The sequence below is a fragment of the Carcharodon carcharias genome, chromosome 3 (assembly GCF_017639515.1).
Source record: "Carcharodon carcharias isolate sCarCar2 chromosome 3, sCarCar2.pri, whole genome shotgun sequence".
In the NCBI taxonomy this organism is placed as follows: domain Eukaryota; kingdom Metazoa; phylum Chordata; class Chondrichthyes; order Lamniformes; family Lamnidae; genus Carcharodon; species Carcharodon carcharias.
Window position 1 is genome coordinate 159,866,462 of NC_054469.1, and position 26,688 is coordinate 159,893,149.

The 26,688-nt window shown below is 43.4% G+C and overlaps 1 protein-coding gene across 1 annotated transcript in view; it reads right to left on the reverse strand.

Annotated features, from left to right (window-relative positions):
* LOC121276246 (adenylate cyclase type 2-like) overlaps nucleotides 1-26,688 on the reverse strand; it is a 504,535-nt gene that overhangs the window by 154,243 nt on the left and 323,604 nt on the right. The window contains exons 9-10 of the mRNA XM_041184445.1: nucleotides 11,736-11,868; nucleotides 7,776-7,952 (exon numbers count right to left, since the gene is read on the reverse strand). Coding sequence (XP_041040379.1) covers nucleotides 7,776-7,952; nucleotides 11,736-11,868 — 310 coding nt within the window. The remainder of the gene's footprint in view (nucleotides 1-7,775; nucleotides 7,953-11,735; nucleotides 11,869-26,688) is intronic.

Consider the following 26,688-nt stretch of genomic DNA (forward strand, 5'->3'; position numbering starts at 1 on the left):
TCTGTAGCCATATATACAGAAACTTGTCTTTGGTCCTGAATTCACTTAGAATCAGTATTACTTTGTCCTTCGTATTTTTAAATTTAGACTTCACTCTCCCTCTGCCCCCAAACCCACAGCCCCATGCTGTGCATTAATTCCTAAGTGAGAAGCAGGCAGACAACATACCATGAAGCTACTCATTTTCCATACATAACCTGCAGTACTTTAAACAAAACCAGAAGCTTCCTGTCTAGGATTCATAAGTGAAAATGTGCATCTCATTGCTTCACAGCATAGCATGAATAGAAGCCTGCTGTTACCAAAATGAAGCGGCACACTCATATATTTATAGTTTCAGTTCATCAATAGGTTGAAAGTCATTTCATCTTATATTATTTGTAGCTCTCCAGAAGAGAAACAGATTTTGTAAGAAAAGACAAACGGACCTAGACAGATCTTTTTACTTAAACATCATCCTGCACTTTTAAAATATTAATTTCAAGGTGATATGATTAAATTTCTGACAAAAGCTTATCAATATTGTTTTTTAAAGCTAGTATTTCTCTCACTGTATTCTTCTCAGGAGGTTGGGGATATGCTAAACCTGAGTAATGTAGTAGCAAAATTTAAATCCTGGCTCTGGGGCTTTTCGGGTCCCACTGGGGGCAGGCGTGGAGTCAGGCGAGACTCTAAAATACTGGCACTGGCTGGCATTCCTGACACCATTCCCAGAGCCGGCCATGTTAACCAAAGTGTGCGGGGGAAAGCAAAATCGCAATTCCCTCAACTCCTGATATAGGTCAATTAAGCCAATAAGGAGCTCCTTTATAGTTTGTCAATGGATCAATGGGATGCAGTGAGACTGCGGTGAGTTGGGGGTGGGGGGTGGGGAGAGGAATGTGGCAAGGGGATGTTGTGATTTTCATGGGATCACATGAGCTGCACTACTTGTCTGGGGCAGACCAGGTGCAGGGAGGCAGGACACAGTGGGAGCCAGACAGGACCATGCCAGGGAATTAGCTGAGCCCCATAAAAGGGCGAATGGCACAGCGGTTGATTTGGCCATTGACAAACAGGTGTTTGATAAAGTGCAGTTGGAGCGGAGAATGAGTGGTAAGCGCATAGACAGTGCAGGGGGTCCTCACCCACCTGGCATCACAGGACCACAGAACAGAGGGCAAGGATGCCAAGGACAATTGGTCAGCTACTTGATCACAAGAAAGGCAGCAGCTGGTAATGGGGGAATAGTTCTTAGATTTTGGGTTCAGTAGTGATGAGGGGCAACACCCTTCACAGAAAGGGCACAGCCCTGGGCATCAGGGTGGCAGGAGAGAGGGACAAGGGGCAGGGAGGACACGGAGGCCATACTCTCAGCACAGAATCCACTAACGAAGAGGGAGCTATTTGGAGATGACAAAGAACAAGTGCCACAAGAGACTGTCTCTCCAGGCAGATGGTCATAGAGATCCGTGACCTCATCCTGAAGACTTCTTACCTTGCAGTACTGCTCATTACGCTCTGCCAGTAGCCATCAAGGTCATCATAGTCTTCAACTTCTTTGCTTCTGACTCCTTCCAAGGATCAGCTACATACCTTGTGGAATCTTGAAAATGGCAGAACAGCAGTGCATTTCAGAGGTCACTGATGCCCTGTTTGTGGGAGCTAGACAGAACATTCAATTCACAACTGAGCCAGTCTCATAGGCACAGAGGGCAGTAGGTTTCACTGCCATTGCTACGTTCCTCTAGGTGCAGAGTATCATCATAGGCCCATGTGACCATCAAATCACTCAGTGACTAGCCAGTGGGATTCATCTACAGGAAGGGCTTTCACTCCCTCAATGTTCAGCTGATCTGCAACCACAACAAGAGCCTTCTCTATGAGTGGGCTCACTTTCCTGGCAGCTGCCTGACTTCTTTATCCTCGGCCAATCCAGGTGGCTGCAGCTTTTGACTGCAACCCCTAAAGTCTGTGGCTGGACTAGGGATATCTCTGAAGAGATGGCTAAGCATTCCTACAAGAGCCCCAGACAGAGGTGCAGAGGCAATACAACCAAAGCCATCTGCTTACTAAGACAACCTTTGAGTAGGCTATAAGATTCTCAAGATGTGGTTCTGGTGCCTGGACTGATCAGGTGGCACCCTGCAATACACTGCTGCAAATGTCTTGCTCATTGTGGTACTCTGCTGTGTTCTTCATAACATGGCCCTCCAGAGAATTTGGAGCTTGAGGAGAGTGAGGTCCTGGAAAGAGACAGCTCATTGGAGGAAGAGGAAGAGCAGGATATTGTAGTGATGGAGGAAGAGGAGGTGGAGGGAGAGGGTGCAGATCATTTAAATGCCATGGCCGTACGGGGAGGTGGCCTGGTCCAGCATGGGGCAAGCATCCTGTGTAGTTTAGTGAGCAATTCCTGCATGTAGTCTGACATGAACGCGTAGGGCAGAATACTGAGTTCAGTGGACGGGCGGGCATGTGCCCAACCCGGCCGCGCGTAAAACGACATGCGATGACATCAGGCAAGCGTCCCAACGTCATTGTGTAGCCCCCGATATCTCGTTCGGTGGGTGGGCGCCAGAGTCGACAGCGCGCCTGCCAACAATTAAAAGGCCTATTAAGACCATTAAAAAGGTAATTACATTCAAATTTACACCGCCCGTCCAAGCTTATGATGGCCTTTGCACTTTTTAGAAAACCTCATCCACGAGCAGGATGAGGTTTCCTAAAGCAATTAAAAATAAAATAAAAATTTCACACTTGAATTAAAAACATGTCTCTGCTCATAAGACAGGGTCACATGAGGGGACATGTTTTATGACATATTTATTTTGTTCATTACTTTTTTTAAACAGCGCTTCATTCTCCGAGGCAGCTTCGTACCTCAGGGAGATTGAAGTGCTCTTTCGCACGCAAGCACAAAGTTCCCTCCAGGCCCGCTCGCCCTCCTTCCCCCGGCCGTACAGGCAGAGCTGAGCGTTGCTGCTCACATTCCACGCTGGACTGGCCTTGATTGGTCCACCCACATAATATCGCGGTGTGGTGCCAATCGCTGGCAGTGGTCGGCTTCCCCCTACTCGACCCCACCGAGCACCCCCGCTAAGGGCAAAATCCGGCCTGTAGTTATGATATTATAGTATTTTTTAAAAAGCTTAACTTCCTTTTAAGTGGACACAAGAAACCTTAATTATGGCTGCCAAAAGTCACCTGATTTTTTAAAACTGCAATGTGGTCAAGCTCTAAAAGGCTCCAAGCGGATTGCAAGTAGACAGATCCAGACATGTGGAGACATTTGAACTTCAATTCAGATTTCCACAAGGGTAAACAAAAACTCATGTGGCTTCCCTGGAGGTGTGAACAGCCTTTTCCTATCTCCTCAAACCTGGGAGAATGGGAACCATTCAAGTTAATGATGGAGACATTTAAATAATAATTACATTGGCTAAAAAGACAATGGAATAAAAATAAAAAGACTGTGCCCCCCACACTGGGACTGACCCAATACCTAAAACAAAAGCAAGGTTCAATAGTTTGGGATAGCAGACATTTTAATTTTTGGAATGGTATAAAGTCCAGCTGAGAACTGTAATTTTGTGTGCAGAACCCCAGGAAGAACTGTGAGAAAAATCATCAGAGAGAGTTCTTGGCCAAGAGAGAACAAAGAGGAATGTGTAAAAAAACAACTGCTCATTTGCTGAAAGAGTCCAGACAATCTGCAAGTGCTGTAACTGCAGTATTAGCAAGGAATAGGAAACCTCTCTCTCTCAAAGCCTGCTGACCTGCTGAGTCCACCTGCAAAGGAAAAATTCCAAATGGTCGACTGCAGAATACATTGCAGCTACTAAACCAAACCTCAAGTTTCAACTCCTTCACTTGGGAAAGAAGGAATTCGAGAATCGGGCCCCCAACAATGTCTCACAGGGATTAATTTGAAATCTCAAATTAAGTATCTTATATCTTTATCTGCATTCTATTCTTTGTAATTGTATTTTAGTTAATAACTTTATCACTTATATTTAAATAACCTGCAGCAGTATTTTTTGTAATAAACTAACCTATCTTGTTTAAGACTAAAGCTTGTCTGCTGGGCTATTTTTAAAATGAACCATCTATAAAGTAAAAAGGGGCTACATACACATACAAACTCTTAGCTCACATATAAATTCTTAGCTCATGGACCACTTTAAGGAAATGCATTTTATATGGTTGTGACAACCCAATGCTGCTGCCTAAGGCTCTTCATGAGATTGGCCACCCTCTCAGTGAACTCATGCATCCAAAGCCCTGCGCCATGATGGGGCACATGAGCTGGATGGACTTCTCTATTCTATGCCCATAATCTCGCAAATACCTCAGGGAACTCTGGTGTGGTAACATTTTGTTGTTGTTGGTCTAGGTAGAACCACTTTTCCAGTGACTCTGAGGCCCTGCAACTATGGCCAGCTGAGCAGGGTTGTGTCTATCTTGCCTCATTCGAGTAGAACTGCCCCCAGCTGCTTCTGACTCTGGCAACTCCTCCTCCAAACTAGTGCCATGCTACTCATGCAGTGTTATCCTGTCAAACTGCAGATGAGGAGCCACCAAGGTGAGTGTATAAGGTGTGATGATGTTTCTTCGGATCACTGCTATTCCTCTTGGCCCAGTGATGGTGAATGAGAAGCTGTCCTTGGGTTGATGTCTGCACCTGTAGGTGAGACAAGACAAGCTCATAAATGTGAGCCTTGGAGAGCAGAAGCCTTTGCAGTGCAGAGGCTTCACAATGCATCTCAGTGTTCGGCTTGCAATTGAACGAGATGGAGAGCAATGCACTGTCTTGATGAACGCATTGCCCTCTGTAATCACCATCTCCACCATGAGTATCCATTTCACCAAGGTCAACTTGCTCATGAGTCTGTGATCCTGGCTATTTCAATCGCTTCCTCCTTCATTCATGTGACAATCTGAAGCCAGGGTTTCTGTGCACCTGTTTGCGCCCTCTTCCAGGCATTATGTTGTTGTTTCTCCTTCAAGGCAAAAGAGAATGAAATATGGCACTGCAGTCCTCTATGGCTAATGGCAGCTGTTCAGTTCATTGGAGAGTGAGCATTTCAGTGCTGGCAGGTCATCAGTAGCAATATGGCCTTGAGCCATTTTGAGGGGTCAGTAAGTGATCTGTGCACACACCCTTCCCATGTTCAGGAGCAGCATGTGCCCTGAGATTCCACAACTGATGTGTCTGTTGCTGGGTGAATACCCAGTTGTCTGTCCTGAGGTTTGAGGGGTCAGCTTTCACCTTGCTAGGTTGCATCAGGTATTTCGACCTTTTCCTGCACTAGGTCCCGGCTCTTCTCACCATACTTTTGTCGCTGATAGTGGCAGCAATGTCCATCCATACCTGCTTGTACTGTGTAGATGGCCTTCTTCTGCCACCTTCCAGGAAGAGAATCTACCCCCTCTCCCCCGTGGCCTCCAGCATCAGCTCCAAGTCGACATCTGAAAAAGAAGTGGTGTCACGCCACAGGTTCAAGGCCTCTGGCTCTTTTGAAATATTGTGGAAATGAAAACTCTAGTTTCTAGATTCTAGTGGGAATTAATTGCTGCCATGCCTGTCTCCATTTATTCATATCAATTAAGTGACCATCCCCTTGAAACTCAGGGTCCGTTTCTGTTTCCTCTCAGGGCCAGGTTTAGGACCAGAAATGGTCCTGACTTCTATTTCCCATGCCCACACGGAAAATTCAGCCCTAGGATGGAACTTTACGTAGAGGCAGTAGACCCAAAGCCTGAAACTAAAAAAACAGACAAGCCTGCCTCTGCTTGGCCAAGAAGCCCTAAGTCAATTTTATAGCCATTGGCCTGTTAATTAGCTCAGGTTGAGATTTCCGCCCCCATCTGGGAGGAAGTCCCACCTCTGAGAATTGCCAGCCAATCAAATGGCTGCAGCTCTCTGGCCCTAGTAGGGCCACTGGGCACAATGACCACTGCTAGGACAGCAGTCAGTTCCCAATAATGAGTGTCCTTGGAGACAGACACTCCGATAAGTTGGCAGATCAGGGGTGGGGGATGGCAGTGTTCATTGGGGCCAGTGTGGTAGGCTTGGTGAGGGAGAGTAGGGGCACGGGTTTGAGAGGGCAGGGAGTGGGGTGCACATGAGTGTGAGGTGGAGGGGGCCTCCGCTGGGTACAGGTTGTCTGAACAGGAAGGACCCCGTCTAGGTTTAAACTGGTGGCCCACCTCATGGCTGGGCATCTCCTCGCCACTTGTAAAATACCAGCGGCCATGGGCGGAGCCTGTTAAATGGACATTAATCAGTCATTTAAGGGCAGGCCAGCCAATGTTTCCTGCTGTTGGTAAAAAAAAGCAGAGACTGCTAGTGATAGGCACGATGCCCCTGCTATGCCACTTGATTTTATGCCCCTCATACATGCCAGCCCATTCCTGGCAGGGAGTGTAAAATACCATGCATAGTATTTTAATTAGCTTTTAACTAAGGTGAGGTATCTTCTTTTGTTCTACAATTTTTCAGATACTCTGCAAAACTTATAATCATGATTCAGTGCTGCACAATTATTCAATTGCTGACATCTGATTTAAGAGGATAGAACATTATTCCAGAGAAGCCACATCACAATAACCTCTCATAGATTTCAGTCTTTTCCATTTAATTTAGAGTAGTATGAAAACTGCAGCTACAAATTATGGATTGCAGAGATGCACTTTGCAATTCAGCATTCAATAGCACCCATAAAGCACTCATGTGGCTTAAGAGGGTTGTATAAAGCACTAGAGACCTTTTACACCATCACCAATCCATAGCTGTCGCTATAATTTTAAACAACATATAAATAATGTAGATTAATCTAGAAAACTGCTGATGTTATGCCACAACTGTCCAGCATTAAGTGCCTGAGAGAGTGATGCTGAAGAATGAATTGGTTTTCAAGTTTTTTTACATTGTCAGCATCAAGCACCACAGGCCAGGGACAACATAAGTGAGATATTAATGCAAATGTCTTCATATTCCAACAATATTCTCATCAAACATATACTGCCTTGGTGCGATATTGTAGGTCTCCCACATTCTGTGGCTTCTCTGAACAAGAAGGTCAATTTGGTGCAGAGTAATGCTGAATTATAGATAGTTTTAAACTTGTGCCTTTTACCAATGTGAGTTGTATTGAGATGAATTTAAACTTGCTTCATGTTGCAGGGATAGGCTTTGAGCTGGTGGAGGGTGGGGAGTGGCCACAGCCTCCGTAAAAAAATTTCAACCCAAGCTCCTTTCCAGTAATTGTTCAAATTCTCTGCAACCATGGAGCTCTCATACAAGCCTGACCTAAGTTGCTGAAAGTGAAAGTCGCTTTAGTCCCAGAGGACCAAAGGCTGGTCTCTCATTAGACAGCAACAATTGGTGGTGAGTTTAACCTGGGGGTCATCACACTTCAGATGAGGGCAAGGTTGAGAAGGTGGTGCCTTCATGAATGACCCTCAGCCAGTATGGGAATTGAACCTGTGCTCTTGGCATCACTCTGCATCACAAATCAGCCAACTGAGCTAGCTGACCCTCTACTCAAGTTGTTACTCTTGATGTCATGGATGCATCTTCACAAACCATGTAAGAACTACTACAGTTTTGCATATGTTCATTCCACAATATAACTAAATATACGTGTGCAACACATTCATGGTGCCGTGGTCAATAAATACGTTCACAAATGAAACTTATGGTTTTCTTGTAACAGATATTTTCTGTAATAAGCTTTCAATGATAGTAAAACTTATAGAAAAACCTCTCAAAAAATACACCAGCTTGTCCTTACAACGGTGTTGATTTTGCCATTTTCAGTTGTCATACTGTCTCGATGGTGTAAATGTGCAAAGGGTTTGGCTGCTCCCCAGGATTCTAGGTATCTGGTCATACGGACAGAAGCTCTCATCTTAGCTCCATCTGCAGTGTGTCGATGTCTATAATGGTGTTGAGGGCTACGTTTCTCCACCTATAAATTTTAAAACAAAGATACTAACATCAGTGCTTCCTACAGGGCACATAACAAAGATATTCTACAGCTTGCATGAATTCACATTTCAAATACACATTATTAAAGTGATCTCTACAGGGGCATGCCCACCTCAAAGAATTCTCGTTACCAGCATTCTTTCTCAAAATCAAACTGTTACAAACAATAATTATTAACTTTCACTTTTCATGTTCTTTCATCTTTGCCATGAGTCACCTTTGCTCACAAACGGAAAATTTTAAAAACTGTAAGCATGTCAGGAAGCCAGCAGGAACTTGTCAACTTCAGCCTTTAACCTGAATGTGTTCTTCAGCACGCAGGAAAGCCTTGTGGACAGGCAAGTCTACCACTTAAATATGCAAAGTGCTCATTAGCTGCTCTTTTCACTCAGGATTCTGGCTTTAATTCTGTGGGCACATAGTTCCCAGACTTCGTGGAGCTGGTCAGTGACCACAAGTGGAGTTTGACAGAGCTGAGCAATAGACAGGAAAGAAAGACTTTAAATAATGTGATCTGATGTGTGCTTTCTTTTCTGAAAGGATTTTGCTCTCAAAACTTGTTCTGAGAGTGTGCTTTCACTGCTTTGGAGGTGATTTTCCAATCTTTGAAAATCATTTCTGCAATCTTGTGAATGTTGCATTTGATCTGAACTTCCCATTTGTCACCCTTCACAGCAACACAGAGCCACTTATGCAACTCTACCTTGGGCCTCAGAAAAGATATGAGGAACAGCATCACTTTTTTTCTCAACCCATCTATTCATTACCTATTTAACAAACATGTAGCCAACACATTGATATTGCAGGTGATCCATATTCTCGCATGAAAGGAGGCAGAGGCAGAAAAGTTAACAGTCCTGGTATTAGTTACCATCCACCACAGGCAAAACTGTCCTTATGCAAGAGATTGTTGCATGTATCCTTACAGCTGATAGCACAATTATGTAACTAGCCTCAGGATGACCCACAGACCTTTTGGACAGGCAGCCTCAGTCATTACTTGGCAGGTGTCACATGGCAAGCAAATATGGTTGGTGGGCATAACAGGAGCTTTAGGAAGTCCAACTCTGGTAATTGGTTGTTCTTGGTTCGCCTTTTTCACCTTGTACAGCTCAACTTTAAAGCATTCCTTATTGTACTAATTTGTACTGAAAACTGGCACAGCACTCATGCATGTCTTAGATGGTTTGTTACTCCCTGAGCTGGAATGGATTTTTGTGTTTCCATGTCCACTGTTCCTTTGCTAGATTCCTGTTCCCCTGAACTTTTGTAAATGCTTCAAGACTGACTAATTTGTAATTGTATAGTATCTTTCATGACCCTGAATCTCTTAAAGTGCTGTATATCCAATGAAGTACAGCCAGTCTAGCCACTGTTGCAATGTAGGAAACATGGTAGGCAATGTGTGCACAGCAAATTTCCTCAAACAACAATGAGATAAATGACCATTTTAGTGATGTTGGTTAAGAAAGAACACCCCTGCTCTTCTTTCAACAATGCCATAGGATCTTATATGTTCACATGAGGCCAAGCTCTAATGTCTCATTCGAAAGACAGCACCTCTGACAATGCAGCACTTCCTCAGTACTGCACTGGAGTGTCAGTCTAAATTTTATGCTCAAACTTTTGGAATAGGACTTCAACCCAAAATGTTCCGATGTTGTATATGAGTGTTCTGTATAACAGAAAATATCATAAGGAATGAAAGTTACTTTCTCTGCAACTAAATTTAGAACAACTTTCTAGATTCTTTTGGATCAAAATCTTGGAACTCCGATCTAACACCTACACCACATGGACTTCAGCGGTTCAAGAAGGTGGCTCGTCACCACCTGCTCAAGAGTAATTAGGGATGGCAATAAATGCTAGCCTAGCCAGCAACGCCCACATCCCGTGACAGAATTAAAAATATAATTTAAGCTTTCAATTTAGCCAATGTTACAATCCCTGTAGAGAAAGAATTCAAACTTCCAATTAATAGCTGAAAGGATAACATGGCAAGATTTTGGTTTAAGACTTTTACTGTAATACCAGATTTAAAGCACAATGACTAAACACTACTTTTGGAGGCAACTTAATTTTTAGCACAACAGAAGAAACACACCGCACACATGCTATAAACTGTCATTTAAGTAGACATTCAATTCTCCAAGAATCATTCCAAAATGATCCTTAGCTCCCAAGGATTTACTTCCAATCTTTTCCTTTTCCAGCCTGGGAACTACTAATCTCAACTGTCTTCCACAGTTTTTTTCAGAAGTTTTTTCCCCTGGGGATTCTTCTTCTAGGGCAAACTAGGTGAATCTTGCAGCATTGTTTTAACTCTTCATGAATTTGGTCTTTTCAATCCAAGCACAAACTCCCACACACATTCCTGCATGATGAACAACAGTGCCTTGCTGTCCATAGCTGCTCTCCCTCTTCTGTATCCTGGCAGACTGTTTGTGATATTCAGTGGTATTTTAGGGCAGCCTGTAACCCAATTTTTAAAAATTCATTCAAGGGATGTGGGCTTCGCTGGCTAGGCCAGCCTTTATTGTCCAAGCCTAATTGCCCTTGAGAAGGTCACAGTGAGCTACTTTCTTGAACCGCTGCAGTCCATGTGGCATAGGTACACCCACAGTGCTGTTAGGGAGGGAGTTCCAGGATTTTGACCCAACAACAGTGAAGGAACTGCAATATATTTCCAAGTCAGGATGGTGAGTGACTTGCAGGGAAACTTCCAGCTAGTGGTGTTCCCATGTATCTGCTTCCCTTGTCTTCCTAGATGGTGGTGGTCCTAGGTTTGGAAGGTACTGTCTAAGGGGGCTTGGTGTGTTTCTGCAGTAATGGTATACGCTGCTGCTACTGAAATTGGTGGTGGAGGGGGTGAATGTTTGTGGATGGGATGCCAATGAAGCGGGCTATCACAATGACTTTCTCTGTACTCTTCCTATTTCAAAGCCAATCACCATGGCAATTTGAATCATGTAGTCCTTGCATCAGGTAGAACTGCTGATTAGCTATCCTCTCTTTTATCTAGGAAGTAAATGGACAGATTAAAGCATAACTGTTTCCAACCCGACATCCTCAACACTCTTCTGTGACTTTAGAGACTCAGTCTATCCACTGTTAGTACACAGGCTGCTGCCATTGTCTTCAAGTGTAAACATCTTGCACGTGCTTCCCAGTAAAACAATCTGGGCTCCCTTTAATCTTTAACCACCCAAGCTGGCTGTCAGACAAGCATCAGAACAGGTCTCAAGACCCCTTTCTTTTATCTCAAACTAATTAACAATCTTAGAAACCTCATGATTGTAACAACAATAGATTGAATTTTAGCAGCCAATAATTGTATCAATTATATTTTTACTTCACTGGAAGAAAATTCCACAAGGAATACAACTCACAACAAATCTGTCCAACCATTCTCTTTGTGGGTTTCATGGAACCTCAGGGGTCACACAAAAATTTGAGATCATCGCCTCGAACAATCTCCAGCTTTTGATGTCAACGTATCCTGGTACTTTGATTTAAGATTTGTACACCAATGAGTCAACAATGCTAAGTAAAGCACTTCTCAAACCTCTAGGCTCATAAAATGCAAACAGCATAAACAAATAAATAAAAATTGTAAGTGCAAATAGAACAGAGCTCCCTAGGCTTTGAGTGCCATATTGCCAGAAATTGATGGTCATGTGTGGTCGAAGTCAATGGTTTTGAAAAAGATGATTTCAAGAATTCTACCATATAGAGGAGAGGAGGACAATTAATTAACACTTACCTTTGGGTTAATCACCAAGTGGGTCCTGATGTTGTGCTCCTTCAGATAGGGGTCTCTGATGTGGCCATTTCCATCCTCCACTTTATAAGCTCCATTTAAATGTTCCAGTGTGACAGAAGTGATATGCACACGTCTATCATGGTCAAGAATAAGACAAAGTTGAAAAGTATAAGTGTAAGATTGCATAGTGATGTGGAAAGTAAACGTTAAGAATTAAAGACGTACTAAATAGCTGTGAGGTAGTTCAAACTTAGCTTTTAGGCATACATGGAACATAGCCATTAATTTTTGAAAATGGGGCAGACTTTCATTTTCCAATGGAGATGTGAATTGGGTCATGAAACAATTAAATTGGAAAGAACAATTTTTGTGTGCCTCCCCGACCCTACACGATTTTTCTGAGGCCTTTTGGCTGGTTGGTAAGGCTTTGGCTGCAAAGCACACATGTACCTTTTCAGAGGTTGTGGTCCCCATTGTGAGAACCACAGGAAACTTATATTTCCTCCCGCACACTACTTTCATGTGCTGGTATGAGTTTTGCAAGACTTAAAAAAAATGCATCTCTTTGAAGAGTTTGTGACCACTAGGGAAAGCCTACTATGGAGTTTTGAACATGTTGAAAGGTGGATGTAAAATGTTTTGACACCTTCGAATGTCATTATTAGGTGCTGCATTGTAATGTAGATGTGTTTTAATGCAGTGATTCATCATAGGGGTATGCTATGCAGATTTACACTGTGTAAATGTTTTCATGTATTACAACACTTTTCAATTGTCAAAAGTGGCACAATGCATTAGAAATGTGGAACAATTGTGCTGTCAGTCTCTGCTGTCATGTTTTGTGTTGTGGTTTAAATTGACTGACAGCTCTCACTGTTAAAAACACTGCTATTGAAAGATAGAAAAATTCTCTGCACCTGCTCAACCCCATTGATTGAGAGGTACTCTTCTTTGAGATGGAAGTAGGATATCATTCTGTTCTGTCAGATTCAGGCAATGGAACTGGAAGTTTATGTTATGAAAGCTATGGTTATTATGAATGCTTGGCTGGGTTTCAAAACCCAAAGTGGTTTCGACTCTGCTGATGGTCTATTGATCCAAGAACAATTGAAATGTTTAACAGCTCATAATAAAATAATATGCCTTTGATGTAGTTTCTTATTTATTTACAAACCTACTAGGAATTAAACATAGAAGCATAGTAGCTAGGAACAGGAGTAGGCCATTCGGCTCTCCGAGCCTGCTCCACCATTCATTATGATCATGGCTGATCATCCAACTCAATAGCCTGCTCCCATTTTCTCTCCATACCCTTTGATCCCTTTTGCCCCAAGAGCTATATCTAACTCCTTCTTGAGAACATACAATGTTTTGGTCTCAACTACTTTCTGTGGTAACTAATTCCACAGGCTCACCACTCTCTGGGTGAAGAAACTTTTCCTCATCTCAGTCCCAAATGGTTACCCCATATCTCAGATTGTGACCCCTGGTTCTGGACTCCCCCAACATCGGGAACATCTTTCCTGCATCTACCTTGTCTAGTCCTGTTAGAATTTTATAGGTTTCTATGAGATCCCTCCTCATTCTTCTGAACTCCAGCGAATATAATCCTAATTGACTCAATCTCTCCTCATATGTCAGTCCCGCCATCCCAGGAATCAGTTGGGTAAATCTTTGCTGCACTCCCTCTATAGCAAGAACATCCTTCCTCAGAGAAGGAGACCAAAACTGCACACAATATTCCAGGTGTGGTCTCATCAAGGCCCTGTACAATTGCAGCAAGACATCCCTGTTCCTGTACTCGAATCCTCTGGCTATGAAGGCCAACATACCATTTGCCTTCTTTACTGCCTGCTGCATCTGCATGCTTACCTTTAGTGACTGATGTACAAAGACACCCAGGTCTCATTGCACATTCCCCTCTCTCAATTTATAGCCATTCAGATAATAATCTGCCTTCCTGTTTTTGTTACCAAAATGGATAACCTCACATTTATCCACATTATACTGCATCTGCCTTGCATTTCCCCACTCACTCAGCTTGTCCAAATCAAACTCAAGCATCTCTGCATCCTCCTCACAGCTCACCCTCCCACCCAGCTTTGTGTCATGTGCAAATTAGGAGATATTACATTTAATTCCCTCATCTAAATCATTAATATATATTGTGAATAACTGGGGTCCCAGCACCAATCCCTGCGGTACCCCACTAGTCACTGCCTGCCATTCGGATAAAGACCCATTTATTCCTACTCTTTGTTTCCTGTCTGCCAACCAATTTTCTATCCATCTCAATACACTACCCCCAATCCCATGCGCTTTAATTTTACCTGCCAATCTCTTACGTGGGACTTTGTTGAAAGCCTTCTGAAAGTCCAAATAAATCACATCCACTGGCTCCCCCTCAGCAACTCTACTATTACATTCTCGAAAAATTCCAGTAGATTTGTCAAGCATGATTTCCCTTTCATAAATCCATGCTGACTCTGTCCGATCCTGCCACTGTTTTCCACGTGCTCAGCTATTAAATCTTTTATAATAGACTCTAGAATTTTCCCCACTACTGACGTCAGGCTCACTGGTCTATAATTCCCTGTTTTCTCTCTGACTTCCTTTTTAAATAGTGGGGTTACATAGCTGCCCTCCAATCTGTAGGAACTGTTCCAGAGCCTATAGAATCATGGAAGGTGACCACCAATGCATCCACTATTTCTAGGGCCACTTCCTTAAGTACTCTGAGATGTAGATTATCAGACCCTGGGGATTTATCTGCCTTCAATCCCATCAATTTCCCCAACACCTTTTCCCTACTAATACTGATTTCTTTCATTTCCTCTCTCTCACTAAACTTAAAGGATTTCTTTTTGCACTGGATTGGTTTTTGCACTGGAGAATTATCAATGATAGTTGTTTGAATTCAGAGTTTGGTTAGGTTGTTACAGATTTATTTTTTTTCCAATGATTATAAATAATTCCCATTGCTATTGAGGCCTGTACATCCTGCATACTGGTTGAGTGGTTATGGAGGCTACATGGCAGCAATGGAGGTTGCACTCATGGCATGGTGGATCAGAGGGGGCGTGAAGATGGGTGGAGGGTAGAGGGGTGAGGAGGCATGTAGGTGGAATGGGTGATACGAGGGGAAATAGGGTTGCATGGGCATTCTGAGGGGGCTTATGGTGGCATGGGTTGGGTGGAGGATAAGAGGGCATGGAGGTGGAATGGGTGATCTGAGATGGCATGGGGTAGAATGGGTGATCTGAGGGGGAAGGGGCTGGCATGGGATGTGATGTTAGGAGCTGAACTGCTGTTTTGGAGAACCGAGATGTGCTTTCCAAGCAGCCCACCTCTGCCGCCGCCCCCCCCCCCCACCCCACCACCCCCCACCCCCCACCCCGCCCACACCCCCACCTCAGGCGCTCCAATATGGCTTGCAAAATGCACTATGAACCCGACTCCAGTGTGGAAAAAAAAACAAAGGCAAAGCCACACATGGCTAGGATGTACATTTGGGAAACCGCAATAGTATGCATGTCGAGCTTTCCCAAGCTCATATGAAAATCTGGGCTCATGTGTTCACTGGCCCAGGCACCCACGTAAGGAGATTAAATAGTAATGGAGATATTAAGCAGACGAAGATCAAGTTCTACAATTTAGAATTATTTACTAATATTTGAAAGGAGGCCTTGGGATGCAGTGGTAACGTCCCTCCCTCTGAGCAACAAGCTCTGGGTTCAAGTCCCATTTCAGGACTTGACAGTGAAGGAAGACATGTTCATAACATGGCTAAACAGGTTGAGTAACAACTTGTAAATCCTTCCAACATGCACCAATCGCAGGCAGTGAAAGCAGGAGAGATTCCTGGTCAGCCATGTGAAAGAAATTGTAGCCTCTACTACCAATATCCATAGCTCCAGGCTATAACAAGCGTGTAAAAGTGTATGTTGTCGCAGCAACTCGGACCCATTGGGGGGAGGTGGCCTCAGTTGGCTGGATGGCTGGTGTGGATCTGATTGGTACCAACAGCATGGGGACAGTCCCCTTCCGGCTGGGCTGGGGTGGATTCGGCACCTGTATCCTTGCCCTACCCATGGGTGGAGATTGTGGTGCTGTAGGTTGGGCCTGCCTTTGGACAGAGAACTGAAGAAGAAATAGAATGGTTGAAAGTTATAGATCCTGGCGAAAGAGAGAGAAAGAAAGAATGGGAAATCTTGTCAACTGTTTTGGTAAATGTTGATTATCAACATATTGCATACTTCAAGTTTTAAATGCAGATGTAACCTCTGAGCTTTGTCTTTGTCCTGTGACTATCAATATGGTTCAGTTGATAGCACTCTCAGCAAAGTCAGAATGTTACAAGCCCAAGTTCTACTGCAAGGCTTGATTACATAATCTAGGATGGGACATCAGTGTAGTACTGAGGGAATGCTACAGATGAGATGTTAAACTAAGAACATGTCTACCATATCAGGTGGACATAAAAGATCCCATGGCACCATTCGAAAAAGAGCATGAGAGGCCTGTCACCCTGTTTCCCAGCAAAATTTATCCCTCAGCCAGTACCCCCAAAACAAATTATAACATTGTCATTTGTGAAGTCTAGCTATACAAATTGACTGCCACATTTGTCTGTAAAACAACAGTGACTACATTTCAAAATAAGTTTATTAGCTTTGAAACACTTTGGAACTGTAAAAGTTATATGTTAGTTTTTTCCTTAAAGTGCTACTGTCAGCCCATGTTATATCCTGTAAAGCTTGAGAAACATTGCACTTGTAAGTGAATATGTTACTGCATATGGAACAGAAGAAGGCAATTTTGTTCCATTAAAACTAGTTCATCATTTTGCTATGACAGCTCTAACATTTTTGTCCAGGTTTTCATGAGTGGTTGAGACTCTCCAGATCTTTAACAATGGTAGGAAGAATCAAGATTTGGAAGTTGAACCCCCATTTCTGACAGATCCCATTTTCACCAGTTGGAGAAAGGGGTTGGGGTGTGACTCACACATAAGGGAAACTCAAACTCAGCAGGGCCATTTGAACTTCATTTCAACCCGCTGTGTTGGAGTCACAATTTTTTAGAGTAGACGTAAATATTCGTAAAGAGTGGATAAGGGCTGTAGAACTGTCAAACTGACAAGTTATTAAATCCACAGCCCTTTAAAATTAAAGAAAAAACAGTCTGCCTGTGTCAGTGAGAGTTGACAAAATCTGTTCTAGGAATTAGAATAGCTGTTTGTTGACATTTTCCCAAGGGCTATCATAATGTCATTATTAATGCTTGGCTGCTTTCCACAACCTACAATTATCTCAGCAGGTAGTCCTTAGTTCACAGTTTGATGACAGCTCCAAGGTGTTAGTGAAGGAGTAGCTGCCTTTGATGTGGTGTTATCAATACAAGTCTCCTTTTAAAGAAATTAAGTACTTGAGGGTATTTACAAGTTTTGAATGGGCTTTCATAAATGGGAGTTTTTTAAAAAAATATAGTAAAGACTGTAATAAATATTTAGATCTTTATTTTATTTCATCTCATCATGGCTCCTGATATTTGCCCATGGCAGATACTGGGTGAGTTGGCATGAAGGGTGCAAGAGCAAAGGGTGGTGGCTAGGGGTCATGGGCTGGCATGAGTTGACATTATGTTGGCATGGGGGCTATAGAGGACATGGGGGTGTGAGAGGCGCATGGGTTAGCTTGAGTTGACATGGGGTCATGGAGGTGGCATAGGAAACGGATGGGAGTGCTGATAGGCTGTGAGGATGAGGGATAGAAGACCTAAAATGTATGGAAACAAATGGGCTGAAGTCCCTGAGAACTGAGGTGGGCCTTTTAACTAGCCCATCTTGGCATTCGGCAGCCTCTGTGCTGCCTCCGATCTGCTTCCAGCGGTGTCAGGCACATCTCCCACCACCTTGGACTGAAAATCAGGTCTGAAGGGGCATTTTCTCTGGAGAAAGGTGTGGCAAGCTGGAATACTTCCTCGACATGCGCTCCACGCCTTGGGAGTGAAATTCCAGCCCTTATTGCAGATTCCCAGCCACTTCTTCATATTCCTTAATACCCATATCCCATAATTAAGTATCTCCCTCCCTTTTAACCATATCAATTGATTTAGCAGTCAATAGAGTGGAAGAAACCCTGAGGAAATTAAACTATTACAATTTTCTTCTTAATTTCTTATAATTTCATTAAATTGAAAGCATTGGACATGGCAATTTGCCTTTCTTCATTAATTTACAGTCATAAACAATTAGTTTAATTCTAACAAGGAAAATTCAAATGGATAAACTAACTGAATTGAAAGGTTCCTTTACTTCTCTACCTTTGTTAGTGTCTCTTGTATCATACTTTCCTTTCACATTGTGAAGCAACATAGTTATTTAAAGATTATGTGATGTCATCTATCTTTTACTGAAAAGAAATAAATTAATCTGTTTTAATGGATCACCTCCTGCTTTACCAGTTTCATTTTCTTGATGCATTTATAAAAATCTTTGCTATTACCCTGATTGATTTTTCCCTTGATATTTTGTTTCCCTTGGCCTTTCATTTTGTAATATGTTTAAAATGAGTAATTTGAATAACTACTTATTATAGAATTTAACACAAAATCAAAATGTTTCCCTAATTGCTACGATAAACAGACAAAAACATTGACAAGTCTAATCATGGATAAACAAAATTTCATCCATTACTAGCAACTAAATTATTTATGTTGTGCTATTACAAGAATCTTGTTTTGGAAGGCTATAGGATTTTACCAGTTTTTTTAAATTGCAGGATAGTTTGGTACAAACAACAGTGGAGGTATTTCATTACTCCATTTTCCTTGTAATAGGTAGCGAACATTAATAGTTCACAGGGATTTTGCCAGATCCTCTGTGGGAGAATGGTACAACTTACTAAAAATCACAGGGATCACACTTGCACTGGATCTCTGCTGTTCCCCATACTTTCCAGCCTCCTGATCCAGGAACCCCTGCTTTCCAGGCTGATTTGGAACACAGCACAGTGCAGAATCCATTACACTGAGTCAACTGAAGCTTACTGGCTGCGAGATAGGCTATCCTGGGTGGGTATTGGACAGACAATTGTTGAATGAGGCTTTATTTAAAATATCTGGTTGAGCCCTCTTAAATTAGTGTCTGAGGAAGACTTGGCTATTCTCCACAGAGGACAGAAGCAGGATATTCCTACTGCATGGGCAAGGCAGGTACTGGAGATGTGGCCATAGAGGTGCAGCCAACTGCCCCACAGAAATTAGTTGCGTGTAGGGTACATGTCAAATTAAAAGTGCAATCAAGAGAAGAAAAGAAAATAGACAGCCAAAAAGAACCTTCAGCAAGCTCAAGGATAAATAATAGTTTATTTTCAAAATATATTTAATTGTTATAATTTATATACAAATTATATATCTCCATTATTATTTGTATCAAGCTAAGTTATGGCATTAAAAATGATAATACTTACAGCCTTTTAAAACAGATTCTATAATAGCATAAATAATTTAGTTGCTATTTATTAGTGGATTAATTCATTTTTATTCACTATTAAATTCATCAGCATCTGTGACCTACTTATTGTAACACCAGGGAAACCTTTTGGTGCTGTAATAAGTTCTGCTAAAAATATTTTATCTCAATTTTTAATATTATTGAATTAAAACTCATTAGGGTCATATTAATAAAAATCTGGATTCCACATTCTTTAACTTGCCAACTTGTTTCACCTATGGCAATATTTCTTTTGGGCAACTGATTCATTACCCTTAGAATATCGCAGACTAGGACTAATATATGAACTTCATATGAAATTTTAAATCTAAGTCATACTGCAATTTAGCTCTTGGGCTGCAAATAAGTTTCTTGAATAAAGTACCATTAAAAACATCATGTGATTTCTAAATGTTCAATGAAGCATTTTTAGAGGAGTCCTATTGCAATGAGTTGGACAAGACATGAAAGTTTCATTAAAATGAAAACAGTAAAACTTCATAAACTCTTTAAGAACCCACTAAACATACAGATCTAGAAAGCTTAACATATGGCAGGATCTTCCCCCCCGTTGGGGGTGGGTTGTACGGGAGCAGGCCCAAGATGGCAGGTTCCCAGTCGATGCCCCGATTGGGGGCGCACCGCCATTTTATGTGGGCAGGCCAATTAAGGCCTGCCTAGCGTGATGTGTGCCAGGAACCGCAATGGACTCCCTGTGCGGGCGGGGTCCTCTGAGCCGGGAGTACACTCTTTCACGCATGCGCACAGATCTCCCTGAGGCAAAGTGGTGCCGCAGGGAAATTGGCTCAGGTTTCAAACAGAAGCAAAGATGAGAAGAAAAATTCCTGACATGTCCCCTTATGTGACACTGTCACATGAGCTGGGACATGTCAATTTCTTTTATTTCAACATTTTATAAACATTTTAAATCCCTCATGAAACCTCATCCCGCCTGTGGATGAGGTTTCATGTTTTTTTGGAAGGCCGCCTGGGCTCCCGGCCTGCCCGCCAATCTTAAGGTTGGACAGGCAGGTCCATTAATCAATTTAATTACTTTTTTAATGGCCTTAATAGGCCTTTGACAGTTCGGTGGGCGTGCAGCTAATTTGGCTCCGCGCCCACCGAACTGAAAATCTAAACGACAATGATCATTTTACGTGTCGGCGAGCGGACCCCTCTCTCTGCTCGCTGACCGAAAGATGCAGCTCATAAGCATAGTAGGGTTAAAAATCCTCGGAAATAATATTGGACTTGAATGCATTGAGTTTCAACCTACAAAACATAAGTTTTTGTAGGTACTTCTAAAGAGCAGAGCCTCTACCTGCCCCTTACATGGCCAGTGAGTTGGAGGGAGCAGGATTTCATTTAACTGGGAGTCTCCATGATTTCAGTCCTGCAGTCCCTGCCAGATCACTGCATCAAGAAGAAACGCTCTCTCCAGGAATGTCAGTTTTGAGCATGATGCTGAGTTCTTTTTCTGCCGCCTTTGCCTCCGCACCCACATTTTTGGCTAGGAGACATCACCATGCATAGCAGATCCTTTTTTCCTGTCTTCAAAACTCCTGTTCCACCTGGACCCCTCCCTCAGGTCTCTTATGTCTGCCTGATCTTTTAACTAAGGGCTTCCAGCGTAATGTCAAACGTATCAGTTTCTTCACTTGCCTCACTCAAACCTATTTCCCTCTGAGCTTGTTCGCTCAAACGCAACTTGGAGATTGTCATCAAAACTGCTGACAAGGGAAGCATTGTTCTGAGTATAGAAATAGGAAGTTAGTTCAAATGAATGTGTGACTGGAGAGATGGTGAAGGAGGGAGGGCTTTAGATTCCTGGGACATTGGGGCCATTTCAGGGGGCGGTGGGACCTGGACAAGGTGGACGGATTGTACCTGAAGCGGAACGGGACCAATATCCTTGTGGGGACGTTTGCTAGTGCTGTTGGGGAGGGTTTAAACTAACTTGGTAAGGGGGCGTGGGGTCCTGAGAGGAGTTTCAGCACGGGGAGATGCACAGCCAAAATTAGCAGAGAGAGCAAGTGAGTCTAGAAGGCTTAGAAAGTATCAGCCAGCTAAGGCAAAATGGAGTTTGGCAAGGTTGGATGGCATTTATTTTAATGCAAGGAGTCTGACAAATAAGGCAGATGAGTTGAGGGCACAAATTAACACATGGAAGTATGATGTCATTGATGTCACAAAGACATGGTTGAGAGAGGGGCAGGATTGGCAGCTCAATATTCCAGGATATAGGGTCTTCAGGCGAGACAGGGAAGGAGGTAAAAGGCAAGTGGGTATCGCAATATTGATCAAGGAGTCAATTACAGCAGTAAGGAGGGATGACATCTTGGGGGGCTCCTCAAATGAAGCCATATGGGTAGAACTGAAAAACAAAAAGGAGCAATCATGTTGCTGGGAGTGTACTGTCGGCCCCAAACAGTCAGAGAGAAATAGAAGAGCAGATGTATAGGCAAATTTCAGAGAAGTGTAAAAATAATAGGGAAGTAATATTGGGGGATTTCAACTTCCCCAACATTAACTGGGTTAATCATAGTGTGATAGGTTTAGAGGGAGCAGAATTCTTAAAATGCATCCAGAAGAGCCTTTTAAGCCAGCACGTAGAAGGTGCTACATGAGACGGGGCGGTCCTGGACTTAGGGAATGGAGCCGGGCAAATGATATCAATGTGGGAGCATTTTGTAGAAAGTGATCATTACTCCTTTAGATTCAAGTTTGTTATGGAAAAGGACAAGAATGGGCCAGAAATCAGAGTTCTAAATTGGGGGAAGGTGGATTTTAATGAGATCAGATGTGATTTGGCCAGAGTGGACTGGGAGCAGCTACTTTTAGGTAAATCTGCATCAGAGCAGTGGGACTCATTCAAGGGGGAAATAGGGAGAGCACAGGGCCAACATATTCCAGTAAAGTCAAAGGGTGGGACCAACAAATCCAGGGAACGCTTGGTGTCGAGGAATTGGATTAAGAGAAAAAGGAAAGCTTATGGCAGATACCAAGGGCTCAAAACAGCGGGAGCCCTAGAGGGGTATAGAATGTGTAGGAGGGAACTTAAAAAGGAAATTGGGAGAGCAAAAAGGGGGCATGAAAAATCATTGGAAGGTAAAATTAAGAAAATCCCAAGTTATTTTACAAGTACATTAAGAGTAAGAGGATAACTAGGGAAAGAGTAGGGCCCATTAAGGACCATAGTGGCAATTTGTGTGTGGAGCCAGAAGACGTAGGTAGGGTTCTAAATGAATACTTTGTGTCGGTGTTCACAAGTGAGAGGGACAACATGGGTAAGGAAATCAGGCAGAAGGACTGTGATTTAATTAAAGAAATTAGCATAGAAAATGAGGAGTTCTAAGTGGTCTGGCGGGCTTAAAAGTAGATAAATCTCCAGGCCCGGATGAAATGTATCCCAGGCTGTTCAGTGAGGCAAGGGAAGAGATATCAGGGGCGCTGGCAATAATTTTCAATACCTCACTGTCCACAGGAGAGGTGCCAGAGAACTGGAGGACAGCTAATGTGGTACTGTTATTCAAGGAGGGAGGAAGGGATAAACCAGGGAACTACAGGCCAGGCAGTCTAACCTCTGTGGCGGGTAAACCATTGGAAGCAATTCTGAGGGACAGAATTAATTTACACTTGGAGAGGCAGGGATTAATCAAGGACAGTCAGCGTGGTTTTGTTAAGGGGAGGTCATGTCTGACCAATTTGATTGAATTTTTCGAAGAGGTGACCTGGTGTGTTGATGAACAATGCATTTGATGTAGTGTACTAGGACTTCAACAAGGCTTTTGATAAGGTCCCGCATGGGACATTGATAATGAAGGTAAGAGCCTACGGGATCCAAGGCAATTTGGCAAATTGGATCCAGAATTGGCTGAGTGGCAGGAAGCAGAGGGTGATGGTTGAGGGGCGTTTTTGTGACTGGATGCCTGTGTCCAGTGGGGTTCCACAGGGATCGGTGTTGGGTCCCTTGCTGTTTGTGGTATATATAAATAATTTAGACTTGAATGTAGGTGGGTTGATCTGTAAGTTCATGGATGACAGTAAAATTAGTGGGGTGGTAAATAGTGAGGAGGATAGCCTTAGATTACAGGAGAATATAGATGAGCTGGTCAGATGGGCTGATCAGTGGCAAATGCAATTTAATCCGGATAAGTGTGAGGCGATGCACTTGGGCAGGACAAACAAGGTACAGGAATACATGATGAATGGTAGGACCCTGGGAAGTACCGAGGATCAGAGGGACATTGGTGTGCATGTCCACCGGTCCCTTAAGTTAGCAGGACAGGTAGATAAGGTGGTTAAGAAGGCATATGGGTTACTTGCCTTTAGTAGCTGAGGCATAGAATATAAGAGCATGGAGGTTATGCTGGAACTGTATAAAACCCTGGTTAGGCCACAGCTAAAGTATTGTGTGCAGTTCTGGAATCCGCATTACAGGAAGGATGTGATTGCACTAGAGAGAGTGCAGAGATTTACCAGGATGTTGCCTGCGCTGCAGAGTTTTAGTTATGAGGAGAGGTTGGATAGGCTGGGGTTGTTTTCCCTGGAGCAAAGGAGATTGAGGGGGGACATGATTGAGGTGTATAAAATTATGATGGGCATAGATAGAGTAGACAGGAAGGAACTTTTCCCCTTGGTGGAGTGATCAATAACCAGGGGGCATTGATTTAAGGCAAGGGGCAGGAGGTTTAGAGGGGATGTGAAGAATAATCTTTTCACCCAGAGGGTGGTGGGAATCTGGAACTCACTGCCTGAGAGGGTGGTAGAGGCAGAAACCCTCATAACATTTAAGAAGTATTTGGATGTGCACTTGTGATGCCATGGCATACAAGGCTATGGGCCTAGTGCTGGAAAATGGGATTAGAATAGTTAGGTACTTGTTTGACCGACACAGACTCGATGGGCCGAAGGGCCTTTTTCTGTGCTGTAAACCTCTATGACTCTATGGGCTGAATTTTTCCATCGGCGAGCAGGGGGCGGGGCCCGCTCACCAACGCAAAAATGATGTGGGATGGAGTCGGGGGGAACCCCCGATGTCATCCCACCCCATTTAAATTTTCAGGAAGGTGGGGGCACAGCAAAAGCAGCTGCAGGCCTGCCGACATGTCAATGGCCAATTAAGGCCATTGACAGGATAATTAAAACAATTAAAGGCCCTGCCCGTCCAACCTTAAGGTTGATGGGCAGGCCAGAAGCCCGGGCGAGCTTCTGAAAAAAGATGAAACCTCATCCACCAGCGGGATGAGGTTTCATGTAGGGTTTAAAAAAGTTTATCAAAGCTTCAGTGAAATTTATTAACATGTCCCATCTCGTGTGACATTGTCACATGAGGGGGACATGTTAAGGATTTTTTTATTTTTCTATTTTTAAAGTTTATGAACCTGTTAGCGATCTCCCTGAGGCAGCACTTAGTCTCAGGGAGATGTGCGCTCTTTAGTGCGCATGTGTGAAAGAGCGCACTCTCGCATTTGGGGAATCCCCCCCGCCCGCCTGCGGGCAGGCATTTTTCAATATCAGGTTCGCTGAGCTGGGAAATCTCCTGACTTGGTGAACCCGACCCAGGGATGAAAATCTGAGCCTTGTTTTATGACAGAAAAATCTTCCTATTTGAGTGCCAGGCTTAGAAATGTGATATAGCTGCTGACATTAGGACTGGCATTACGAAAAGGGGAAACATTTTGCTTCTGTGTGTTTAAGAGATAGAACATCAACTGGGAACAGTTGCACCTTCTGTTAAATATTTATATGGGTTCCAAATTTAATATAGTACAGTTTTTGATAAACTATTAATCAGATAATTGGGTACAATTGCAATAACGTGGTATTTGACAGGTAGCGAAATAATGAGCAGGATTTTTAGGTCGGCATGCAGATGCGATCGGCGGGCCTGGAAGCGGTCGGGGAACGGATCTCCGTCCATGAACGGCCCCCGACCACGATTTCATGCTGGCTGGCTAATTAATAGCCAGCCAGCATAAAACGCGCACTGAAATGCTCAGCGCTGCCGGAATGGGGGCGGAAGGAGGGCGGGCGCTGACGTGAGCGTGGGCGCAGGGGAGCGCGGAATGAATGCTCCCTGAAGGCAGAGAGCTGGCTCAGGGAGCTGGAGAATTTAAAATAAATAGAGATTTTAAAATCTGGAAAACATCCATGCAATGGAATCAGACACCTGAGCATATACATGATGAAAATTCTGCCAATACATTTTTTTAAATTTAACAACAGAAACCTTATCCCGCCCTTGGATGAGGTTTCACCAAAAATGCAAAGTCCGTCTGGCAGATTTGCCGTTTCGCCAACTGTAAGGATGGAAGGGCCACGAACATTCTGCCCAATGAACAGTAACTAGGAAGTGACTGAGTGGTATTCACTACTTATCCTTAACAACCTATAGCTGAGTCTTCCGAGGAGTGACAATCACCGTTGGGTTGCCACCCCACTCCCACTTTTCTGCGCCATGCCAGAGCTCCTCATTTCTGGCCGAGGCTTCTGCACCTGGCTTCTCCAGAAATGTAGAGCATGCCTGAAATGGAACTGCTTCCTCACAAGCCATGCTCCCTTTTGTGGCACTAGCTGGCCATATTCTAGTAAGTAAAGAGTTTAAATGTCCCAAAGCTTCTTTGAAAATCTATAGAGAGAAAGTAAATGGGTAAGGGGGTAGGGTGGGTCAGGGGATGAGATCAGTAGGTAAGGGGGTCGAGTGGGTAAGAGGGTGGGGTGGGTAAGGTAAGCGGGTAAGGGGATAGAGTGGGTAAGGGTGTAGGGGGTGAGGTAAGTGGTTTAGGGAATAGAGTGGGTAAGGGGTAGGATGGCAGCTGGGTAGGTTGCTGAGCTTGGGTTAGATCTGGTCAGGAGACTCAGTGGGCAAGGGGCTGGGGGGGTTTAGGAGAGTAGATGAGTGGTGGGAGATGGTCAGGTCAGGTCGGGGGTAGAAGAGGGCATCACGGGGGGAGTAGGGCCATTGGGGGGGAGTCGAGGGAATTGGGTGCTGGAGTCAGGTCAGGTTGGATTGTGTGGCGGGGAGTTGGATGGTAGATTGGGGGCTAGTTGTTTAGTTAACCAGTAGTTAGACTAGAATTTTTCTGTCTAATATTTCCTGGGTAACTGTCCGGGTAAATAAGTCAAAACTGTCTGAAGTCTTCAATTCAAACGCAGATGGGAGATGGGAGGAAGGTTAATATCAATGCTACTGTGTCATCTCCTGATATGGTGAAACTCCTGTAAAATGCAATTTTATTTTGATTGCAAACATTATTATAAAAGTAGCACATCCAAAAATGATTACGTATATGTGCCTGAAATGTAACAATTTGCACACAGTAAAAGAAATTAAAATATTTTGCATTCACGCATTTAACTTATTAAACATTAATATATTGCCATACATCAATTACACAGTGTCAAGCATTTCAATTATTCAGATTTAGAAAGTCTTTGAATTACCAAATTACCTAA